The sequence below is a fragment of the Rosa chinensis genome, chromosome 4 (assembly GCF_002994745.2).
Source record: "Rosa chinensis cultivar Old Blush chromosome 4, RchiOBHm-V2, whole genome shotgun sequence".
In the NCBI taxonomy this organism is placed as follows: domain Eukaryota; kingdom Viridiplantae; phylum Streptophyta; class Magnoliopsida; order Rosales; family Rosaceae; genus Rosa; species Rosa chinensis.
The window spans coordinates 37,292,001-37,309,916 of NC_037091.1; the positions used below are offsets into that span (position 1 = coordinate 37,292,001).

The 17,916-nt window shown below is 32.1% G+C and overlaps 3 protein-coding genes and 1 long non-coding RNA gene across 5 annotated transcripts; all 4 read left to right on the forward strand.

Annotated features, from left to right (window-relative positions):
- The first annotated feature begins 1,083 nt into the window (after positions 1–1,083).
- Positions 1,084–1,766, forward strand: LOC121052930. Its single transcript, XR_005810283.1, has 3 exons — positions 1,084–1,109; positions 1,225–1,430; positions 1,514–1,766. It is a non-coding gene; the product is annotated as an uncharacterized LOC121052930 (long non-coding RNA).
- Positions 1,767–3,607: 1,841 nt separating this feature from the next.
- Positions 3,608–6,025, forward strand: LOC112197016. 2 transcript variants are annotated; one of them, XM_024337540.2, is made up of 5 exons: positions 3,608–3,898; positions 4,688–4,882; positions 4,996–5,064; positions 5,581–5,631; positions 5,719–6,025. In XM_024337540.2, the coding sequence occupies exons 2-5, from the start codon at positions 4,690–4,692 to the stop codon at positions 6,015–6,017; spliced, it is 612 nt and encodes a 203-aa protein (XP_024193308.1). In that variant the 5' UTR covers positions 3,608–3,898; positions 4,688–4,689; the 3' UTR covers positions 6,018–6,025. The 2 variants fall into 2 exon arrangements, with proteins under 2 accessions (XP_024193308.1, XP_024193307.1); XM_024337539.2 differs by having other exon boundaries at positions 5,581–6,025.
- A 4,547-nt stretch (positions 6,026–10,572) lies between these two features.
- Positions 10,573–14,129, forward strand: LOC112197015. Its single transcript, XM_040519171.1, has 10 exons — positions 10,573–10,893; positions 11,485–11,635; positions 11,713–11,986; positions 12,089–12,203; positions 12,290–12,414; positions 12,491–12,572; positions 12,664–12,793; positions 12,988–13,145; positions 13,238–13,609; positions 13,777–14,129. Exons 1-10 carry the CDS (start codon positions 10,880–10,882, stop codon positions 13,841–13,843), a joined length of 1,488 nt encoding a protein of 495 aa, XP_040375105.1. The 5' UTR covers positions 10,573–10,879; the 3' UTR covers positions 13,844–14,129.
- A 273-nt stretch (positions 14,130–14,402) lies between these two features.
- On the forward strand, positions 14,403–16,565 carry LOC112199219. The gene is made up of 5 exons (XM_040519172.1): positions 14,403–15,051; positions 15,198–15,281; positions 16,207–16,262; positions 16,360–16,410; positions 16,495–16,565. Exons 1-5 carry the CDS (start codon positions 14,934–14,936, stop codon positions 16,498–16,500), a joined length of 315 nt encoding a protein of 104 aa, XP_040375106.1. The 5' UTR covers positions 14,403–14,933; the 3' UTR covers positions 16,501–16,565.
- The last annotated feature ends 1,351 nt before the right edge of the window (positions 16,566–17,916 follow it).

Here is a 17,916-nt window from a genome sequence, read left to right on the forward strand (position 1 = left end):
AACTTCTTTGTAATGACAGTTTTTATTATCAATAAAATTTTGAGGTATTTCCAGTTATGATTTTGCTGCAGCTTTATTGTTTTGTTTTGGAAATTATCATCTTGTTTTGAATATCATACTTGCTATCAGATGGCTTAAATCATGTATAGCATGATGTTGAGGTTCAAGCAATAATTTTAAGCCATCAGTGTTCAGTAAATTTGCTTGAGTTTCTGGTTTTAGAAACATAAAGTAGGACCTAATATATGTTTACTTGTTGATACACATTAACATATATTGTATCACTTCTGGTTTGACATATGTGGATTGCAGGAGCTTGTGTTTGTGGTTTTGAAACTCTGCATTTTTGTTAAAATGTATACTGTTTCTTGCTCTGCATAAGTAACTGTGATCTGACCATGTTGGAATGGATTTTCGATTTGAGTTTGTCATCTGGCGCGCACTTCAGTAAGTTAAGTAGGTTTTGATGTTCTCTGGTGCAAATCATCGAGTGTGATGTGTGTGAGTCCAAGGGGGAGATTGTTAGATCAAATATGGACTTAACACATATCATCATAAAGCAATTGATGATTAGCTAAATGTCAAACCTAGTTTAACATGGATACAAACTGTAAATCAATACTTGTAACTTAATGGAAGAGTGTATCTATTCATTAAGGTAAGTAATCCTATTGCTTAGTCTACAAGAAAGGCTACAAGATTGTGATACATTAGGAATCTAACAATGAAACCTAAACCAACAAGGAATGCTTTAATGGGAAGCTTCTTGAGGTTTAAGTCTCATATATATATATATATATATATATATATATATATATATATATATATATATATATATATATATATATATACACATACACACACACACAGAGATGAATTGGTCCCTGATTACTACCGAGGTTTTGCATATTGTTCTGTCCATTGAGAAGCAAGTTGGTAAGTAACAGAAGACCATATCCAGTGATCGTGTTTGCAGCTGCAGAGATGGAATCCATGCCTATGATTGCTGAAGGTAAGCCTTGATCCTTTTATGATTATTGTCTAGTTGATGTGCATATGTTGTGAGCATGTATATGGTTTTAACAACTCTTGGACGCATCCAATTTCTGGTTTCTCTATCTTTTTCTATAGTCTTTCCCAATCTCTTCTCAGTTAGGTTTAAAATTATCAAATTCTAGTCCTATTTCGTCTCTTTAACTCTTCGGTTTTGTTTTTTGATTCCAGATCTTTGAGATTGAAGCAGAGCACTGATGTCTGGGCGTGGAAATGGAGGCAAGGTTTTGGGTAAGGGAGGAGCAAAATGACATCGTAAGGTCTTCCGCGATAGCATCAAGGGCACCAAGCTGTCGACAGCGAGGAGAAGGAGATCGGAAAGCAGGGATTGAAGAAAAAACTCCTCAAGGAACGTGAAGGCTGGGATATACGCCGAAGTACGGTGACGAGCTTCACTATGTTTCTTTGTGCTTATTGATTCTCTTGGATTGAGATTGATTGCGATTATGTTTGAATTCAGTACATCACACCGGGAATTTGGTGGGCGGGACACAGTTTCATTCGAGCGGCGATAGGGGGACATGGATAAGTTCACTCAAACAAGGTGTTATATTATTCGGTATCGAATTGTTACTTATGCACACAAGGTGTTCGACAAAGTGATTCTAAATTGCTTTCTTTTGAGTTTAAGACTTGGGTTTAACCTACAGCAGGTTTTGGTCTTTTTGTCTTATGCCACTAGTGCTTGATCTTAATTACCAGTTACTGAAGTATTTGGGTAACTAGACATCACGGGAATGAGTGAGACTAGAGTGGTCAGCTAGTGACTTCCACCAAGGAGGTGCATATTACGTGTAAAGATGCGGTTGTTTCCGGTTTATCAGATGGGGACCAAAGAGGCTATTTCCGTTTACTAGAGGGAGTCATGAAAGGTACTGACTTGTGAGAATGGTCTAGATTGTGAAGTAGGATATTAAGTATTTAGATCTGGTTTGTATTGTAAAGGTTTCTGTAAATCTCTCATCCCAAAGGATAAGTGCAAATAGGAATTCAATAATTTTTTTGCTTGTATAATTACCGTATGGCTTCAAGTTAAGCAGAGAGCACATTGTTCTGTTTCGTTCAAGTTACCCAAAATATTATGTATGGCATACATGCCCTACTTTACATCTCTGAGGAAAATTATCTTCTCATCCCAAGGGACAGTGCAAATAGGCATACTTTTTTCACATTAGATCACGTAGAAAAGCAAAATGAACGGCAAAAAGAAAATAACTGGAGTTTACAAGAGCTCTATCAATGACTAGAACTTCAATTTCACACAATACAACATCAGAATCCCATTTTCTGCAACTCTCCTTGAAAGACAAAATACCGAGTATTTTGAATTGCAACTCCTACACTTAAAACACATTGGATCTTGATTGGCCTGTTACATATCTTAAACCCATAGCATGAGTTCACTTTATTGTACTATACAACTGACATTGTATCTATTTTTGAAAGGAATAAGATTGTTTTAACAAATAGTGTTTAAACTAAGACTTCTGCAAAAACAAATTCAGGAAGGGAGTGGGGTCTTCCAGCAATCAAGATATATATGCAAACTGCCACCTTTTAATCTCCAGCAGTCTTCTCCTTTCCCTGCACAAGTCCTCTGCATCTTTCCTGGAATATCCGAATATGTAACCATTTGAAAAACCAATGAGCAAAGAAAATGCTTGCACTATATTACTTGACGAGCAGTTAGCTTCTAATCTGTTTCTCACCTCTTTCTCCAATCTTTTTAAGTTGTCCTTCAGGTAGCATGAATACAACGTTTAAACTTTATCCATTGCCTGTAAAGAAACTAACAATCTATTCAAACAAAGATTAAAACATAAGGATGGAATAAAATATCAAGAAAAAGGTTTATTAAAAGCTCAATACTAGACGAGTAAAGTTACAGTTCTTCAAGAGACTGCCACAAATAGAGACCAAGAAACTGGAGATTTAACATATTGCCTAATAGTACTAGATATTGGGACACATTGCAATCCCCATATATTAGGACATAAATACGCATAAGAATAGGATTGATAATAATGATAGAAATATTTAAGTACATAAAAAAAAAAAAGTGTGATTAAAGATTTATCAAGCTCCAAATTACATAACTTAAAAACAAGTTATGTTGTTTCAGCATATGCAGACTACTCTAATGGGTCAAAGACCGTATTTTTAAGGGTATAAGTTCTGCACTAAAGAGGATTTAAATGATCAAAAGGCACCTATAGAGATCTAATATGTTTGACACCTTAACGTTCCTTTCAGCATGTAAAATACCCAATGCCTTAAGGATGCTGTTTAGAGGTAGGTAACACACAAATATTTAACTCAAAATTGTGTTTGGAATTGAAAACATGTGTATCTTTTCACAGATTCTAAAACATTTTCAACCATAATGCATGCCTAAAGCCTTGAACATTTTCCAAACAGAGGCTGCATGTCTGTTTTCCAGAGATGAGTGCAAACCATCACTAAATTCTATAGCAAGACGTTATTACATGGAAGCCAATTATACATTTACTATATACTAAAGGAGAGATACTGTTCATTTAACAGTGGTTTTGGCTCGAAATGGTTTGACGCTTTTGCCCTCGCTTCAGATTTTTTTGCAGCCTCTGCCACCGACCTGGATATATCGAGTCTTTCCCGTTGATTTCCTCTTTCTTCTACAGTCGTGTACTCATCTTTATCAAATCAAGAACGATCGAGAAATAGAGAGAGAGAGAGATCAAGAAGTCGGGTGCGTTTCTTTGCTTTGCACGAAGAGATAGAGAGGGAGATCGGGGGCAAATCTCTAAAGCACAGCGTCGTCGCCGAGTCAATCCAATTGGGTTCCAAAGTTTGAACCTTTAATCTGGTAATTCTCTCACTTAATTCTTCTCGGGTCTGATTGCATCCGAATCTGAATACTGTCTCCTTTGTGTTCTTCTGGGCTTGCTTATTCTGTATTTTGTTTAAAGTTGTGGTCTTTGGATGGAAATTGGGGGTTTCTGATTTGTGGGTTTCCCATTGTTTTGTTTTTTTTGGTGAAATTGGGTTTCGGGTTTGCTTTGTTTGATCGTTGATTGTGGAAATTGAGAATTAAGGGTTTGGTTTTTTGCTTCATTGTTCATGGTTTTGGTGATAAGGGTGTTTGTTTGTTTAATTATTTGTTTGTTTGATATGTCAACTTCTGACAAACCAACCAAGGATCTAACAAACAGATGTAATACATGAGTGATCCCCGCTTTGAATTATCAATAGTCTTTACATTTCCTGTGGAATTAATTAAGGCTTTCGTTTGAATATAAAGGACTTATTCTCTCACATGTGGTCTGGGCATCGAACTCCCTCATGGTTACCTATTTAAATATTTTCTAGAGAATCCCGTCGTAAATTGTGCTCCTTTTGTATATCAATCCTTTATTAACTACTAATACTTTGATTTCTCTCAATTGCAACAAGTCATGAGTTACTTTCTCATAGAAAAATTTTAAATGATGGAAGGGTAGGGAGTTTTCCTCTTTGATGGTTTCGTTAGAGAGACTATAATTGTAAATCTAAAATGTAATGTGGAATTTATATGTCAAGTTAATCTTATTTTTAACACTATGTAGTTGATTTTTGATTTTTATGAAAGTTAAGATGATTACATGTTTAAATACAGTGATGGCATCAAAAGGTATTTCGAGAGGAACAAAGAGAATATTAAGAGAGTATGATGTTGAAAGTCGTGATAGTCAAGAAAAGATTCAACAAATTTGTACTACTCAAAACTCTGCTGTGAGAAGAACTGAATCTGATCATTTATGTTTTGGTGGGAATGAGGATCGTCCAGTTAACTCAAAGAGGTGGAAAACATGTACGTGTATCTTATGTATTTAAAAATGTTAATTTATATAAATGGTTTTAGCAAAAATTGTTGTTCCTTCTGCAGATATACACTAATTGATATTGCTTAAATTTTTGTTATAGTGTTCCATGAACAAACTGCTGGTGTTGGAGTTAGTGCAGCATCAAATATTCATAATGTGGTTGCAGAAGGTAAATTTTATAGATACATAATTTTGACAATAGTTTTATCAGTTTTGGTTTTGAAATATTTACACAATAACAAGAAATGGTTCTACCTTACAGCAATGATAAGATACTGCAATTTAAAAGTTTATATCTGTTTCCATTCTTTATAGTTAGTACAGACTATTTATTCACGTGGATGTATATTTGAAAGTTTTATAAACCAAATTAACAGTGCTTTTATCTTAATTTAACCTTTGAGGTACAAGAATCTTTTCTTCAGCTACTGGTATTGTATCATATAAAATTCATCTTTATATATTCTAGCTACCTGTTTTCGACCTAAAGTTTGCTTTTGTTTTCAAGACAACGTATTAACAAATACAGAAGAAATTAAAGCTTTTTGTGGTTTAAACTATTTTGAACAGAGATTGTAAAAAAAAAAAACTCAAATTGTGGTTTGATTCAGACTCTTTTGATCAAACATTATGCCATAGGAATTTATGAATAATGTGACTAATTATATGCAAATTTTCCATATAGGTCAATATTCGCATTCATCTGGTCAAGCATCATATCAAAAGACAAAGCAAGGTTTCATGTTGCAGAATTTTTCCAATTGTTCTAGAAGGAATAATGTTCGGGCAAATTGTTTAACAAGAAATAACATTTTGATTGCAGGATTGATTGTAACATATCAAGATTTGGGTGACAATATTTATATATGCAATTATTGTAATGCATATTTTTGGTCTGAAGAATCTCTTAAACAACAATCTGCAAATGCACAGCCTATTTATACAAATTGTTGCGGAAAAGGAAAAGTCAAACTAGAACGAGCCAAACCTACTCCAAGTTTTCTCAAAAAATTATTGGATCCAAACAATGGTTTAGAGAGCAGATTATTTAGAGAAAATATTCGAGTATATAATTCAATGTTTTCATTTACATCAATGGAGCAACAATTGATCATAAAATAAATGCTGGATCAGGTCCTTATATTTTCAAAATTAGTGGCCAAGTACATCATTTGATGGGTTCTATATTACCTTCTGATGGAGATAGTCCTAAATATGCACAATTATATATATATGATACCAAAAATGAAGTTGTAAATCGTATTAATGCTATTGACCCTACTCATGTTAATGAAAATATTAGATCAGATATTGTTCGAGGACTTATTAAAATGTTCGACGAAATTAATGAATTGGTTAAAAAATTTCGAACCATGAGAGATAAATTTGAAAACCATTCTCTACCTTCATTTAATATGACCATACTTGATTGCTTATCTACATATGGTAAACAATATGAACTACCAATAAGCGAAGAAATCGGTGGTTTGGTTGTAGGTGACATTGGGGAACATAATTCAAATAAAGATATAATTATTGAATCAAATTGTGGACATATACAAAGAATTTCTAAAATACATCCAAAATATATGTCATTACAATATCCAATACTTTTTCCATATGGTGAAGATGGATATACACCAAATTTATCAGTCCAGCAAACCACAGAAAATTATGGACAAAAAAGAGAAAGAATATCAATGCGTAGTTATATTGCATATCAAATTCAAGATAGAAGTAATGAAACAAGTACTTTGTTAAAAGGTGGACGACTTTTTCAACAGTTTTTGGTTGATTCTTATGCAACTGTTGAAGAAGATCGTTTAGATTGGATAAGAAAAAATCAAAAAAATTTTAGAAGTGAAATTTTTAAAGATTTATGTACTGCAGCTTCAACAGGAATCAACAAAGGCTGTGATTTAGGGAAAAAAATCATATTACCAAGTTCTCACACTGGAAGTCCTAGAAATATGATTAATAACTATCAAGATGCTATGGCAATTTGCAGACAGTACGGTAATCCTGATCTATTTATTACTTTTACTTGCAATGTTAAATGGCCAGAAATATTAAGATATTTTAAAAATATACCAAAATATAGAGCTGATGATAGACCTGATATAATTACAAGAATGTTTAAAATGAAATTACAAGACATGATTAGTTATATTAAATCTGGAGAACCTTTCGGAGAAGTTGAAGCAGATGTACATACAATTGAATTTCAAAAAAGAGGACTACCACATGCTCATATGCTATTCTGGTTAAAAAAAGATTACAAATGTTATACAGCGGCAGATGTTGATTCTATTATTTCAGCAGAATTACCAGATAAAAATGTTCATCCAGAACTCTTTAAAATTGTTAGTGAATTTATGATTCATGGACCCTGTGGACAAATAAATCCCAAATCTCCTTGCATTCGAAATGGAAAATGTTCAAAATTTTTTCCAAAACCGTATAATGCAAACACTATATTTGAAACAAATATACCTCCAATATATAGACGTCGTGATGATCAAACAAAATTTGTCATGAAAAATGGAGTACATATAGGAAATAATTTTGTTGTCCCTTATAATTCAAATTTGCTATTAAGATATAATGCTCACATAAATGTTGAATCATGTTCCCAGTCTATGTTAATTAAATATTTATTTAAATATATTAATAAAGGTCCAGATCGAGCCAGAATTTTATTTCAACAAAATTTAAATGATGAAATTCAAACCTATCTCAATTGTCGTTATTTAACTCCACATGAATCCGTATGGAGATTATTTGAATACCCAATTCATTCTCGACATCCTGCTGTTCAACGCTTACAAATTCATTTACCTTCAGAACAAAATGTTGTGTTTCATGAATCCCAATCTCTTCAATCTATAATAAGACATAAAAGCACAGAAGATACTACACTTACTGCTTGGTTTAAAGCAAATGCAACTTATCCAGAAGCACGTGAATTAACTTATACAGAATTTCCAACTAAATTTGTTTGGAATGATCGTGACAATCATTGGACGCCAAGAAAACTAGGTAGAACTATTGGTCGAATAGTACATGTACATCCTACATTAGGCGAATTATATTTCATGAGAATGTTGTTAAATGTTCAAAAAGGCTGTCATAATTTTGATTCAATAAAAACAGTTAATGGCATAACGTATTCTTCTTATCAAGAAGCCTGTCGAGCATTAGGATTATTAGGTGATGATAGAGAATGGATGGAAGCATTAACAAATTCTTCACATGTTGCAACAGCATCTGAAATACGTCAACTTTTTGTTACAATAATTCTATTTTGCGATGTAGCAGATCCTCAAATGTTATTGGATTCATATTGGTTAAATATGTGTGATGATATTTTATATAAAATACGAGCTGAAATTGGAAATCCAAATTTGATTTTGCCTGATTCAGAATTAAAAAATAGATTATTATTTGAATTAGAACAAATATTTAATGCTTCATCAAGTTCATTAAAAAATTATCAATTGCCAATGCCGAATACAGATAGAATGTTGGAATTGAATAATAGATTATTAACAGAAGAATTAGATTATAATTGTGTTGAACTAAAACATCAACATGAAAATTTAGTGAGTCAATTAAATTCAGGTCAAAAGATTGTCTATAATGAAGTTATTAATGCAATTAAAAAAAAAACACATAATACTTTCTTTGTTCACGGACATGGAGGAACTGGTAAAACTTTTTTATGGCACACAATAATAAGCAAATTAAGATCCGAAGGAAAAATTGTTTTGGCTGTTGCTTCATCTGGAATTGCTTCACTATTACTTCCAAAAGGTAGAACTGCTCATTCTAGATTTAAAATACCTCTCATAGTAAATAATTTATCAATATGTCCAATTAAAAAAGGTAGCCATCTTGCAAAATTAATTGAAAATACAGAATTAATTATTTGGGATGAAGCTCCAATGTGTGACAAGCATTGTTTTGAATCATTAGATAAATCTTTACGTGACATTTTGTCATATCCAAATAATACAGAAAGTGACAAACCATTTGGTGGTAAACCTATTTTATTAGGTGGAGATTTTAGACAAATTTTACCTGTTATTACAGGAGGAACTAAAGAACAGATAATTCAAGCCTCATTAAATTATTCATATCTTTGGCAATCATTCAAAATATTTCATTTAACAGAAAATATGAGATTATTAAAAAAAAATTTAACTAATGAAGAGAAACGTGATATTTCAATTTTTGCAAATTGGTTATTAGAAATTGGAGAAGGTCGTACACATTCAATTGATTATGAAAATGATGAAGATACATCTTGGATTGAAATACCGAATGATATACTTATTAATGATTATAGAGACCCAATAGAAGCAATTTTTCTTGCAACTTATACAAATTTTATTAGTAATTACGATAATTTTAACTATCTAAAAGAACGCGCAATAGTTACGCCTCGAAATACTATAGTTAAAGATATAAATGATTATGCTATAAATTTATTGCCAGGTAATACGACCACTTATTTAAGTTCAGACACGATTGTACAAAATTTTGGAAATAATGAAAATATTGATCTTTTATATCCTACAGAATTTTTAAATAAACTAGAATTCACTGGATTACCATCACACAAATTAATTTTGAAAATTGGAATGCCTATCATATTATTAAGAAATTTAAATCAAAGATCTGGTTTATGCAATGGTACTAGATTGATAGTTACAAAATTATTTGATCGACTAATAGAAGCAAAAATACTAACAGGAAATAATATAGGTCACAAGTTCTTTATACCAAGAATTGTGCTTACTGCTGCTGAAAATAAATGGCCATTTATTTTTAAAAGACGTCAATTTCCAATCAGACCATGTTATGCTATGACGATTAACAAAAGTCAAGGTCAATCATTAAATCAAGTAGGTATATATTTACCTGAGCCTGTTTTTACTCATGGACAACTGTATGTTGCGCTATCAAGAGTCACATCAAAAAATAGTTTAAAAATATTAATAAATAACAGCAATGATATACCAAACAAATATACTAAGAACATAGTTTATAAAGATGTTTTACAAAATTTATAAATTAAAATATACATTACATTGATCAAATTACTTTCAAAAACATCCTTGCAATTACAAAAAAAATTCAAAACGTGATAATCCCTTAAAGTTCATTAATAAATTGCCAAGGACATAATTATATCAATAACAAAATGAAGATTGACTAAATCTAAAATGAACATTGACTAAGTACATATGGTATAAAAATTTAAGTAACACCATATACCAATATATATATATATATATATATATTTTTTTTTTTTTTTCCCTTATCACACCTTTCTCTTGCATATAGTTGATTAACATATGTATACTATGACTTCATCCACATGATACAAATTTATGTACATGCAGTCCACATGATGGTAACCATGTATACAATTTATGTACACGAAGTCCACACGCTGGTAACCATGTATACAATTTATGTACATGAAGTCCACATGTGATAATAACCATGTATACAATTACGTAACAACATCCACTTCCCCTCCTTTTTCAAAATCTTATGTCATACTTGGTCAAACTAAAAAGCAACGTTTTCAATTATGTTAAAAAAAAAAAAAACACGATATCAGATGGAACTGGACAAAACCAAGGTGTTGAGGGTGAGATTTCAATCCGTTTGATGTCATTGATAATATCCAAGGCTCTGATACTCACATTGAGATTGAGATTGAGAGCTGCAAGTCTAGGCATCAATTTCAAGATATTGAAAATTCAAACCATCTAGAATCAGCTTGAAGCTTTCCGATCACTTTGTCTTTACTGATTCGGGTCTTGATTACAGCTTTATCCATTTTTTCTGGCAATTTACAATGTTGCCATGTACCCTAAATATATAATCTCAAGAACCAACGCCTATTTTCGGGAAGCATCGGTGAAGACCGACCTCAGCTGCTGCACTGTTGCAACATCTCTGACATCGACATGAATCCAAACAGGTACTCGATCGCTCAAGTTTCACTTTCTATTTGATCAAATGTCATCAACTTCTTTTCGTTTTCCACTACCACTGATCTGATTCTCTCTTTCAAAATCAATCAATTTCAAACTACCCTTTTGTTATTTCCAGTGTTTGATTAATATTGATATGAAATTCACTGTCTCTTTTTCCTGTAATATACCAGTATTGCCTATATTCAATTGTTAAAAACCATTCATTTTCAGAAAATTGCTCTTAAATGCTTCTTTGATTTGCTATTTCGTTTGATTTATAATCCTATTTCATATTGACATTCCTATGCCTCAGTTTTTCATCAAGGCCAATCGAAATTTATGATCATAACTTGGTCTTCAATATATAATTGTGCATAGAGGCTGATGCTGAAGAAAGAAAAAGAAAAGGAAATCTTTTTGTGACAAAATCACAAAACAGTTTATTTTTACTCATTTTGAGATTTTCAAATAAACCTTTTCTTATTCATCGAATAAAGTTTCTACAATTGAAACCAAACAAAATAAAGTTATATGTAGTTTATGAAAACAATTTTTTAAAATTATTATCTAAATATAATATATGCTATTACTTGCAGCTGCCAGAACTACATGGATGTCTTCATTCATGAAATGGAACCTTACAAATCAGAATACAAGATCAGAGTTCGTATATCGAGAGTGTGGAGAGCTAAGAAATATAATACTGACAAGGATGATGGTCTCCACTCTGTCTTGATTGATGAAAAGGTAATTTTCTCACAAACAATTAATTATCAGTCCAATTATTTGCACACTTATACATATTTTTCTCCTATGTAATACAGGGTGACGCTATTCATGCAATTATCAATGAATCTGACTACCCTTTAGTTCACAAAAAAATCCAACAAGGCAAGGTGTATGACATTCACAAGTTCTTCACACGAAAAAACCAGGAAAACTTCAAGATTCTTGATCATCAGAGTCAAGTCCGTTTCAATGCAATGACTATCTTTGAAGCAGTTGAAGGAAATTGCCCAGAAATTCCAGAGCAACGATTCTATTTAGTAGAATTTGATCAACTCAAAGCACGCATGAATGATAATACAATTCTAACAGGTAAATGTACACATTGTAAATAAACAATGCTTCCTCATTATACTTTACCTTATAACTTTGATTAATCGCTTTTTTTTATTTTTTATTTTTGTTAAATGCAAGATCTGTACGGTTGTTTGAAGTCAATTGTACCACCACATGAGACAACTGTCAAGGATAAAGAATCAAAATGTGAAAGACAAGAGTCAAAATGTGAGATCCATTTGCAGAATTTAAGGTAAACTTTTTACACACTATTAAACATTAAGTACAGTATATGATCCAATTGAGATTTAAAACTAACTTCCTAAACATAAAATGCAGAAGAGAGGACTTGAGAATTACACTCTGGGGCAATACTGCTAGACAAGTTGACATGGAAACAATTAGAAAAACTTCTCCACCAGTGCTGATGGCATTAACCAGTTTAAAAATCAAAGAGTACCTGGGTAAGTGTCCTTCAAAAATTCATCAATTATTTCATCATGACTAACAACTATAACTAATTATTTTTGTAACTAGCAGACAAACCTGCTCCATCAAATACAAGCAACACCTGTATTTTCATCAATCCAAATATCCCAGAGACAAACAAGTACAGGCTTCAGTAAGTTCCTTCATTATTAGAAAACCATCATTTTACCAAAAAGGAAAGAAAAAAATATCAACAGTTTCATCACATACCTAAAAATTTGTAGGTTCTCAAAACTGGTTGATAGAGTGCAAATACTTCCAACCCCATTCAAACAGCCAACATCAGAAGAAATCCAGGAAACCGATATGAAAACAGTGACTGAATTGAACATATTGGATCCATTGTCATACAAGGTATAAAATCCAATTTTTGTTTCCAACTACACATTATAAAGTGTAAGTATTTGAAATTTAAATAATTTATTCTGTAAATTGTTTTACTTTGTAAATTATAGATTCATTATGTTACTTTGGCCCTAATTTATAAATAGTGACTCATTATGCTACGTTGTAAATGATTCATGCCCCTTTTTATTTTTCAATTCCAGGAACAAATGGTGTATTGCAATGCTTCAATTTCCAGATTTGCAACACATGACGGTTGGTGGTATAAAGGCTGTCCTCGCTGTTATCGAGAATTAAAAGAACAAGAGCATGACAATCAACTCGGCTGCTCACTTCATGGGAAACAAGAAATTCTTCCTTGGTAAACACTATAAAAAATTATATTTTGAGGACAAATTTTATATTATGTGAAAAAACAAAATAACAACACTAAAGTCTCTTCTTTATATACAGTTTCAGAGTCTACATGACTATCACAGATGATCAAAATGACGCAGAGGTTATCATAATGGGAAAACCAGCAGAGCAACTGTTTGGAAGTAGTTGCAAAGATTTGGTCAGCAAAAGATCATACCCAACAGAAGCAACATTACCAGAAGAGATAGAGAAAACAAGAGGCCAAAAGTTCCTTTTTCAGCTCAAGATAAAGGATGATGGTGAGCTAATAATCAAAGATATCTTCCCACATATGGAGTCCTCTGTAGCACCTTTTGAAAACGACCCAGCAACTATGACACCAGATCCTGTTCCTTTTCAAAAAAGGAGAGTTGCTGGGACAAGTAAAAAAAGATTATTCATATCTGAACCCAACAAGAAATCTAGAAGGTAAATAGTACTGATCTGAATATTTTCTCTCTTTTTAATTTTTTTTTATGTGGAAAATACCATTCTAATTTTTATCACATTCATTAATACATATACTATATAATTCATTTTAATGAATCGATTCTTATCAATATTTAAAACAGTACTATATTTTATTTACTCTACAGTGAAGGAGAAGCAGAGGAACATGAAACCACATCATCGTCATCAGCTGAAAACAAAAAAACTGTTTGATCCAGGATAACTATGGTGTACAGTTTTTTGATGAAGTAATCGATTTTGTGTAGCTGCAATGACAAGTACAGTTGGAACCACAGCTGTTTTTGAACAAGCTCCACAATCTTACAAAATTGCAGCAACGATCTTTTTGCAAAGCTACAACTCTAATAGCTAATCTAACTATGCAGCTACCTTTTTTGTAAAGCTGCATCTGAAATGCCTAACATTGTTGTGCAGCAAGCAATTTTTGGATGAATTTTGGTGTAACAAATGTGGAATAGACGTGTGCTCTTTTATCAAATGAATATAATGTAACAGTTCTTCCTCCATATGTCACTGTTTTCTTCATTACTATGCTTCATGGTTTTGATTAAAATTTTTGTCACAATTAACTTCCAATTCATAAAGATCTCAAACTTCTTTTCTATGTAAACAATTCACTAACAATCTTAACTCCCGCAGCAAAGCGCGGGCAATGATTCCTAGTATATCTAAAGCTCGGTTCACTGTTCATTCGAGCCCCAATTGAATGACGCTTTTACCCTCCTTTTTGTTTTTAATTACGGGTTGGAACCGACTTCTTTCTTTTCCAGAAATCTCTATTGAAGCAACATAGATAACCACAGTTGAAACCGACCTCATGTTTTTCTGGAAGTCTCTATCAAAATCCAGTCTTATAACCAACCGACCTCAGAGATAAAAATCAAAAACAGTGGTGCAAGATATTTTCTTTGCAATTTTCGATTTATAATTCCTTCTGCTATATATAAAGAAGGAAAGTGATCCATCCTTCTCAGGAAGCCTCTATCGAAATCGAGCTCCATAATCAACCGACCTCGGCGAGGGAATCGAAATCTAGAACAGTAAGAATTGGGTAAACCTCTATGAGTATTTATATTAAACTATTAATCATACACTGAAATTGATCTGTTTGTATTTGCAGTCTCTATCAAAGTTGAGCCAAAGAAGAATATAAAAGAAGACACGCCTCTTTGAATCTAAAAAGGTACAGAGTAGATGTATGTATAACTAGCTGGATCTGTTAATTAAGTGTTAATAGTTGTTTCTTCCACATTTTAATTGGATTATATGTGTAAATACAGAGATGGCAGCTAAGAATGCCAAGAGAGGGATAAAGAGGTTCTTAGAACAATCTACAGGTGATCGAGTTGATCAAGGAAAATCTGAATGTAGTCATGTCAGATCAAAGAGATTGAAAGCAAGTGAGTAGAGGTTTTATGCTTTCTTAAGCATTGACGTTTATACGTAGTGTGAAGAAAAAGAATTGTGTCTGCAAGTGTAAATATATTAAGTCATATTGTTTGAATTGTGTCTGCAAGTGTAAATATTGTTTCGTTGTTGGTTACAGTGCTTGATCCAGACAATGCTGGAGGATCTAATGAATGTCAGAATGAGATGCAATTGAGAGATAATGATGAAAATGCTGCTCAAGGTATAAATCAATTTCTGTTTATGGCTGGATATTTGGTTTATTTATTGTGGAAATTGGGTTTTGATTGCCATATTGAAATTTAAGTGAAGATGGAAACTTTTCGGGCAACTTTGTATGTGGGGTGGGTATTTGTTGCTGTGAATTTTTTGAGTTAGTATTGGTGAAGTTATTTGTTGAAATTGGATTGAGCTTAATGGCTGCCACAGAATAAAGTTTTGAAGATTAGCAATGGCGATTTGAAATTTCTATGTGGTTGGTCTTCGTTTTCTCTTCATCTATTAGAGTTTGAAGGCTTTGCTTGATTATTAGGGGCTGTTTGCTTGGTGGAACAAGGGTTCTAAAACCACTATGTATTGTGGTTCTTTAATTTAGAGCATATGTGTTGGTTTGTATTTGTTTCTGTGATGTTTGGTTTAGAAATTAGTGGAGGAAGTTACTTGAGAGTTATAAAATGTGTGAGTGCTGAAATATGAACGAGTTGATTGTGTTTATCTATGACAGGTATGTAATTTGGTGCCCTTATTAAATGTTTCTATTTCTTAGTATTAAACTGCAACCTAGACATGGAATGTTTCATGGTTGTTAAATGACAATGTGTGAGCTACAGAGATTGTTTGATAAAGCTGTTGACAATGGCTAGGTGTTAATGCTTTTTTTTTTTTTTTTTTTTAATTATTATTTTTTATTTCTTCTTTGTATTTCTGTTGTTCTTGGGACTCAAAAAGAGTACATGTGAGTCATTAATTGGCTTTTGTATTTTTGTGGTTTAGTTAGTAGCATAGCTGACATTGGCTTTCCAATCTTTTAAATTTTATAGTGTATCATTTCTGTTTTCTAATTTTCAGTTGATTCAGTGGAGTAAGAACCTGTAGGCCATTGTTTATGATTTTTGACTATCATTAAACTGTTTTGGTTTGTATTGCAGGAGAGTCGGAGCATTTCAAGGAAACCAATTCATGTAAATTTGTACAAACTGATACAGTCACAGGTTTATCTTTTGCAATTAACCATCAACTAAGAATAATGTAACTAATTTTTATGGATAATGTAACTGATTTTTGTGCAATTTTACGTTCAGGTCGATGCTCACATGCATATGGTCAGGCATCATATCAAAAGAATAGAGAAGGTATTTTGTGTTAAACTTCAGTTGTTGTTTTCAGAAAACAATAGTTATAATAATTGTTGATAAAAAATGGAATTATTGTTGCAGGATTGATTGTCCAGTATGAAGATTCAGGCGATAATATTCATGCATGTAATCATTGCAATGCATGTTTTTGGTTTGGAGAAGCCATTAAACAATCATCGTCCAATGCACCGCTTATCTATACAAGCTGTTGTAAAAAGGGACAAATCAAGCTTGAACAATCGAAACCAACGCCATATTTTCTGGAAAAATTATTAGATCCTAATAATGGTTCAGAAAGTAAACATTTTAGAGAGAATATTAGAGTTTACAATTCAATGTTCTCCTTTACATCTATGGGAGCAACAATTGATAAAAAAATCAATACTGGATCAGGTCCTTATGTTTTTAAAATAAGCGGTCAAATACATCATTTAATGGGTTCTATATTACCTTCTAACGGAGAATGTCCTAAATATGCTCAATTATATGTATATGACACAAAAAATGAGGTATCAAATCGTATAAAGGCTATTGATCCTACCCATGCTAATTCACATATTAAGGCAGATATTGTTGAAGGTCTTATTAAGATGTTTGATGAAAATAATGAGTTAGTAAAAGAATTTCGAACAATGAGAGATAAATATGAAAACGATTGTTTACCCTCATTAAGTATGAGCATACTTAATCGTCAACCTACTGATAGTAAACAATATGAACAGCCAATAAGTGATGAAATTAGTGGGTTAGTTGTTGGTGATATTGGAGAATTCAATTCAAATAAAGATGTAATTATCGAATCCAATAGTGGACAAATGCAACGTGTTTCAAGAATACATCCAAAATATATGTCATTACAGTATCCAATACTTTTTCCTTATGGTGAAGATGGTTATAAAATAAATTTATTATTGCAACAAAATGCAAGTGATTCTGAAAAAAAAAGAGAAAGAATGTCAATGCGAGCTTTTATTACTTATCAAATTCAAGATAGAAATAATGAAAATAGTACTTTATTAAAAGGTGGACGGTTATTTCAACAATATTTAGTTGACGCATATGCAACTGTCGAAGAAGATCGTTTAAATTGGATTAGAAAAAACCAAGAAAAATTTCGAACTGAAATATTTAAAGATATTTATACCGCAGCTTCAAAAGGAGTTAAGAGAGGTTATGATTTAGGACAAAGAATAATTTTACCAAGCTCTCATACTGGAAGTCCTAGACATATAATTAATAATTATCAAGATGCTATGGCAATTTGTAGACAATATGGTAATCCTGATTTATTTATAACATTTACTTGCAATGTCAAATGGCCTGAAATAGAAAGATACCTTAAAAAGATACCAAAGTATAAAGCTGAAGATAGACCTGATATAATTTCAAGAATATTTAGAATAAAATTACAAAATATGATCAATTACATCAAATCTGGAGAACCTTTTGGACAGATTGAAGCAGATGTTCATACTATAGAATTTCAAAAGAGAGGACTCCCTC

Excerpts from the sequence above, each read along its gene's own strand:
- LOC112197016 (XM_024337539.2), top strand. The coding sequence starts at position 4,690 with ATGGCATCAAAAGGTATTTCGAGAGGAACAAAGAGAATATTAAGAGAG. Across the intron at positions 4,883-4,995 it reads CTCAAAGAGGTGGAAAACAT|TGTTCCATGAACAAACTGCT; the intron begins GTACGTGTATCT and ends TTTTTGTTATAG. Across the intron at positions 5,065-5,580 it reads TCATAATGTGGTTGCAGAAG|GTCAATATTCGCATTCATCT; the intron begins GTAAATTTTATA and ends TTTTCCATATAG.
- LOC112197015 (XM_040519171.1), top strand. Across the intron at positions 12,415-12,490 it reads AAAAATCAAAGAGTACCTGG|ACAAACCTGCTCCATCAAAT; the intron begins GTAAGTGTCCTT and ends TGTAACTAGCAG. Across the intron at positions 12,794-12,987 it reads TGGATCCATTGTCATACAAG|GAACAAATGGTGTATTGCAA; the intron begins GTATAAAATCCA and ends TTTCAATTCCAG.
- LOC112199219 (XM_040519172.1), top strand. The coding sequence starts at position 14,934 with ATGGCAGCTAAGAATGCCAAGAGAGGGATAAAGAGGTTCTTAGAACAA. Across the intron at positions 15,052-15,197 it reads ATCAAAGAGATTGAAAGCAA|TGCTTGATCCAGACAATGCT; the intron begins GTGAGTAGAGGT and ends TGTTGGTTACAG. Across the intron at positions 15,282-16,206 it reads TGATGAAAATGCTGCTCAAG|GAGAGTCGGAGCATTTCAAG; the intron begins GTATAAATCAAT and ends TTTGTATTGCAG.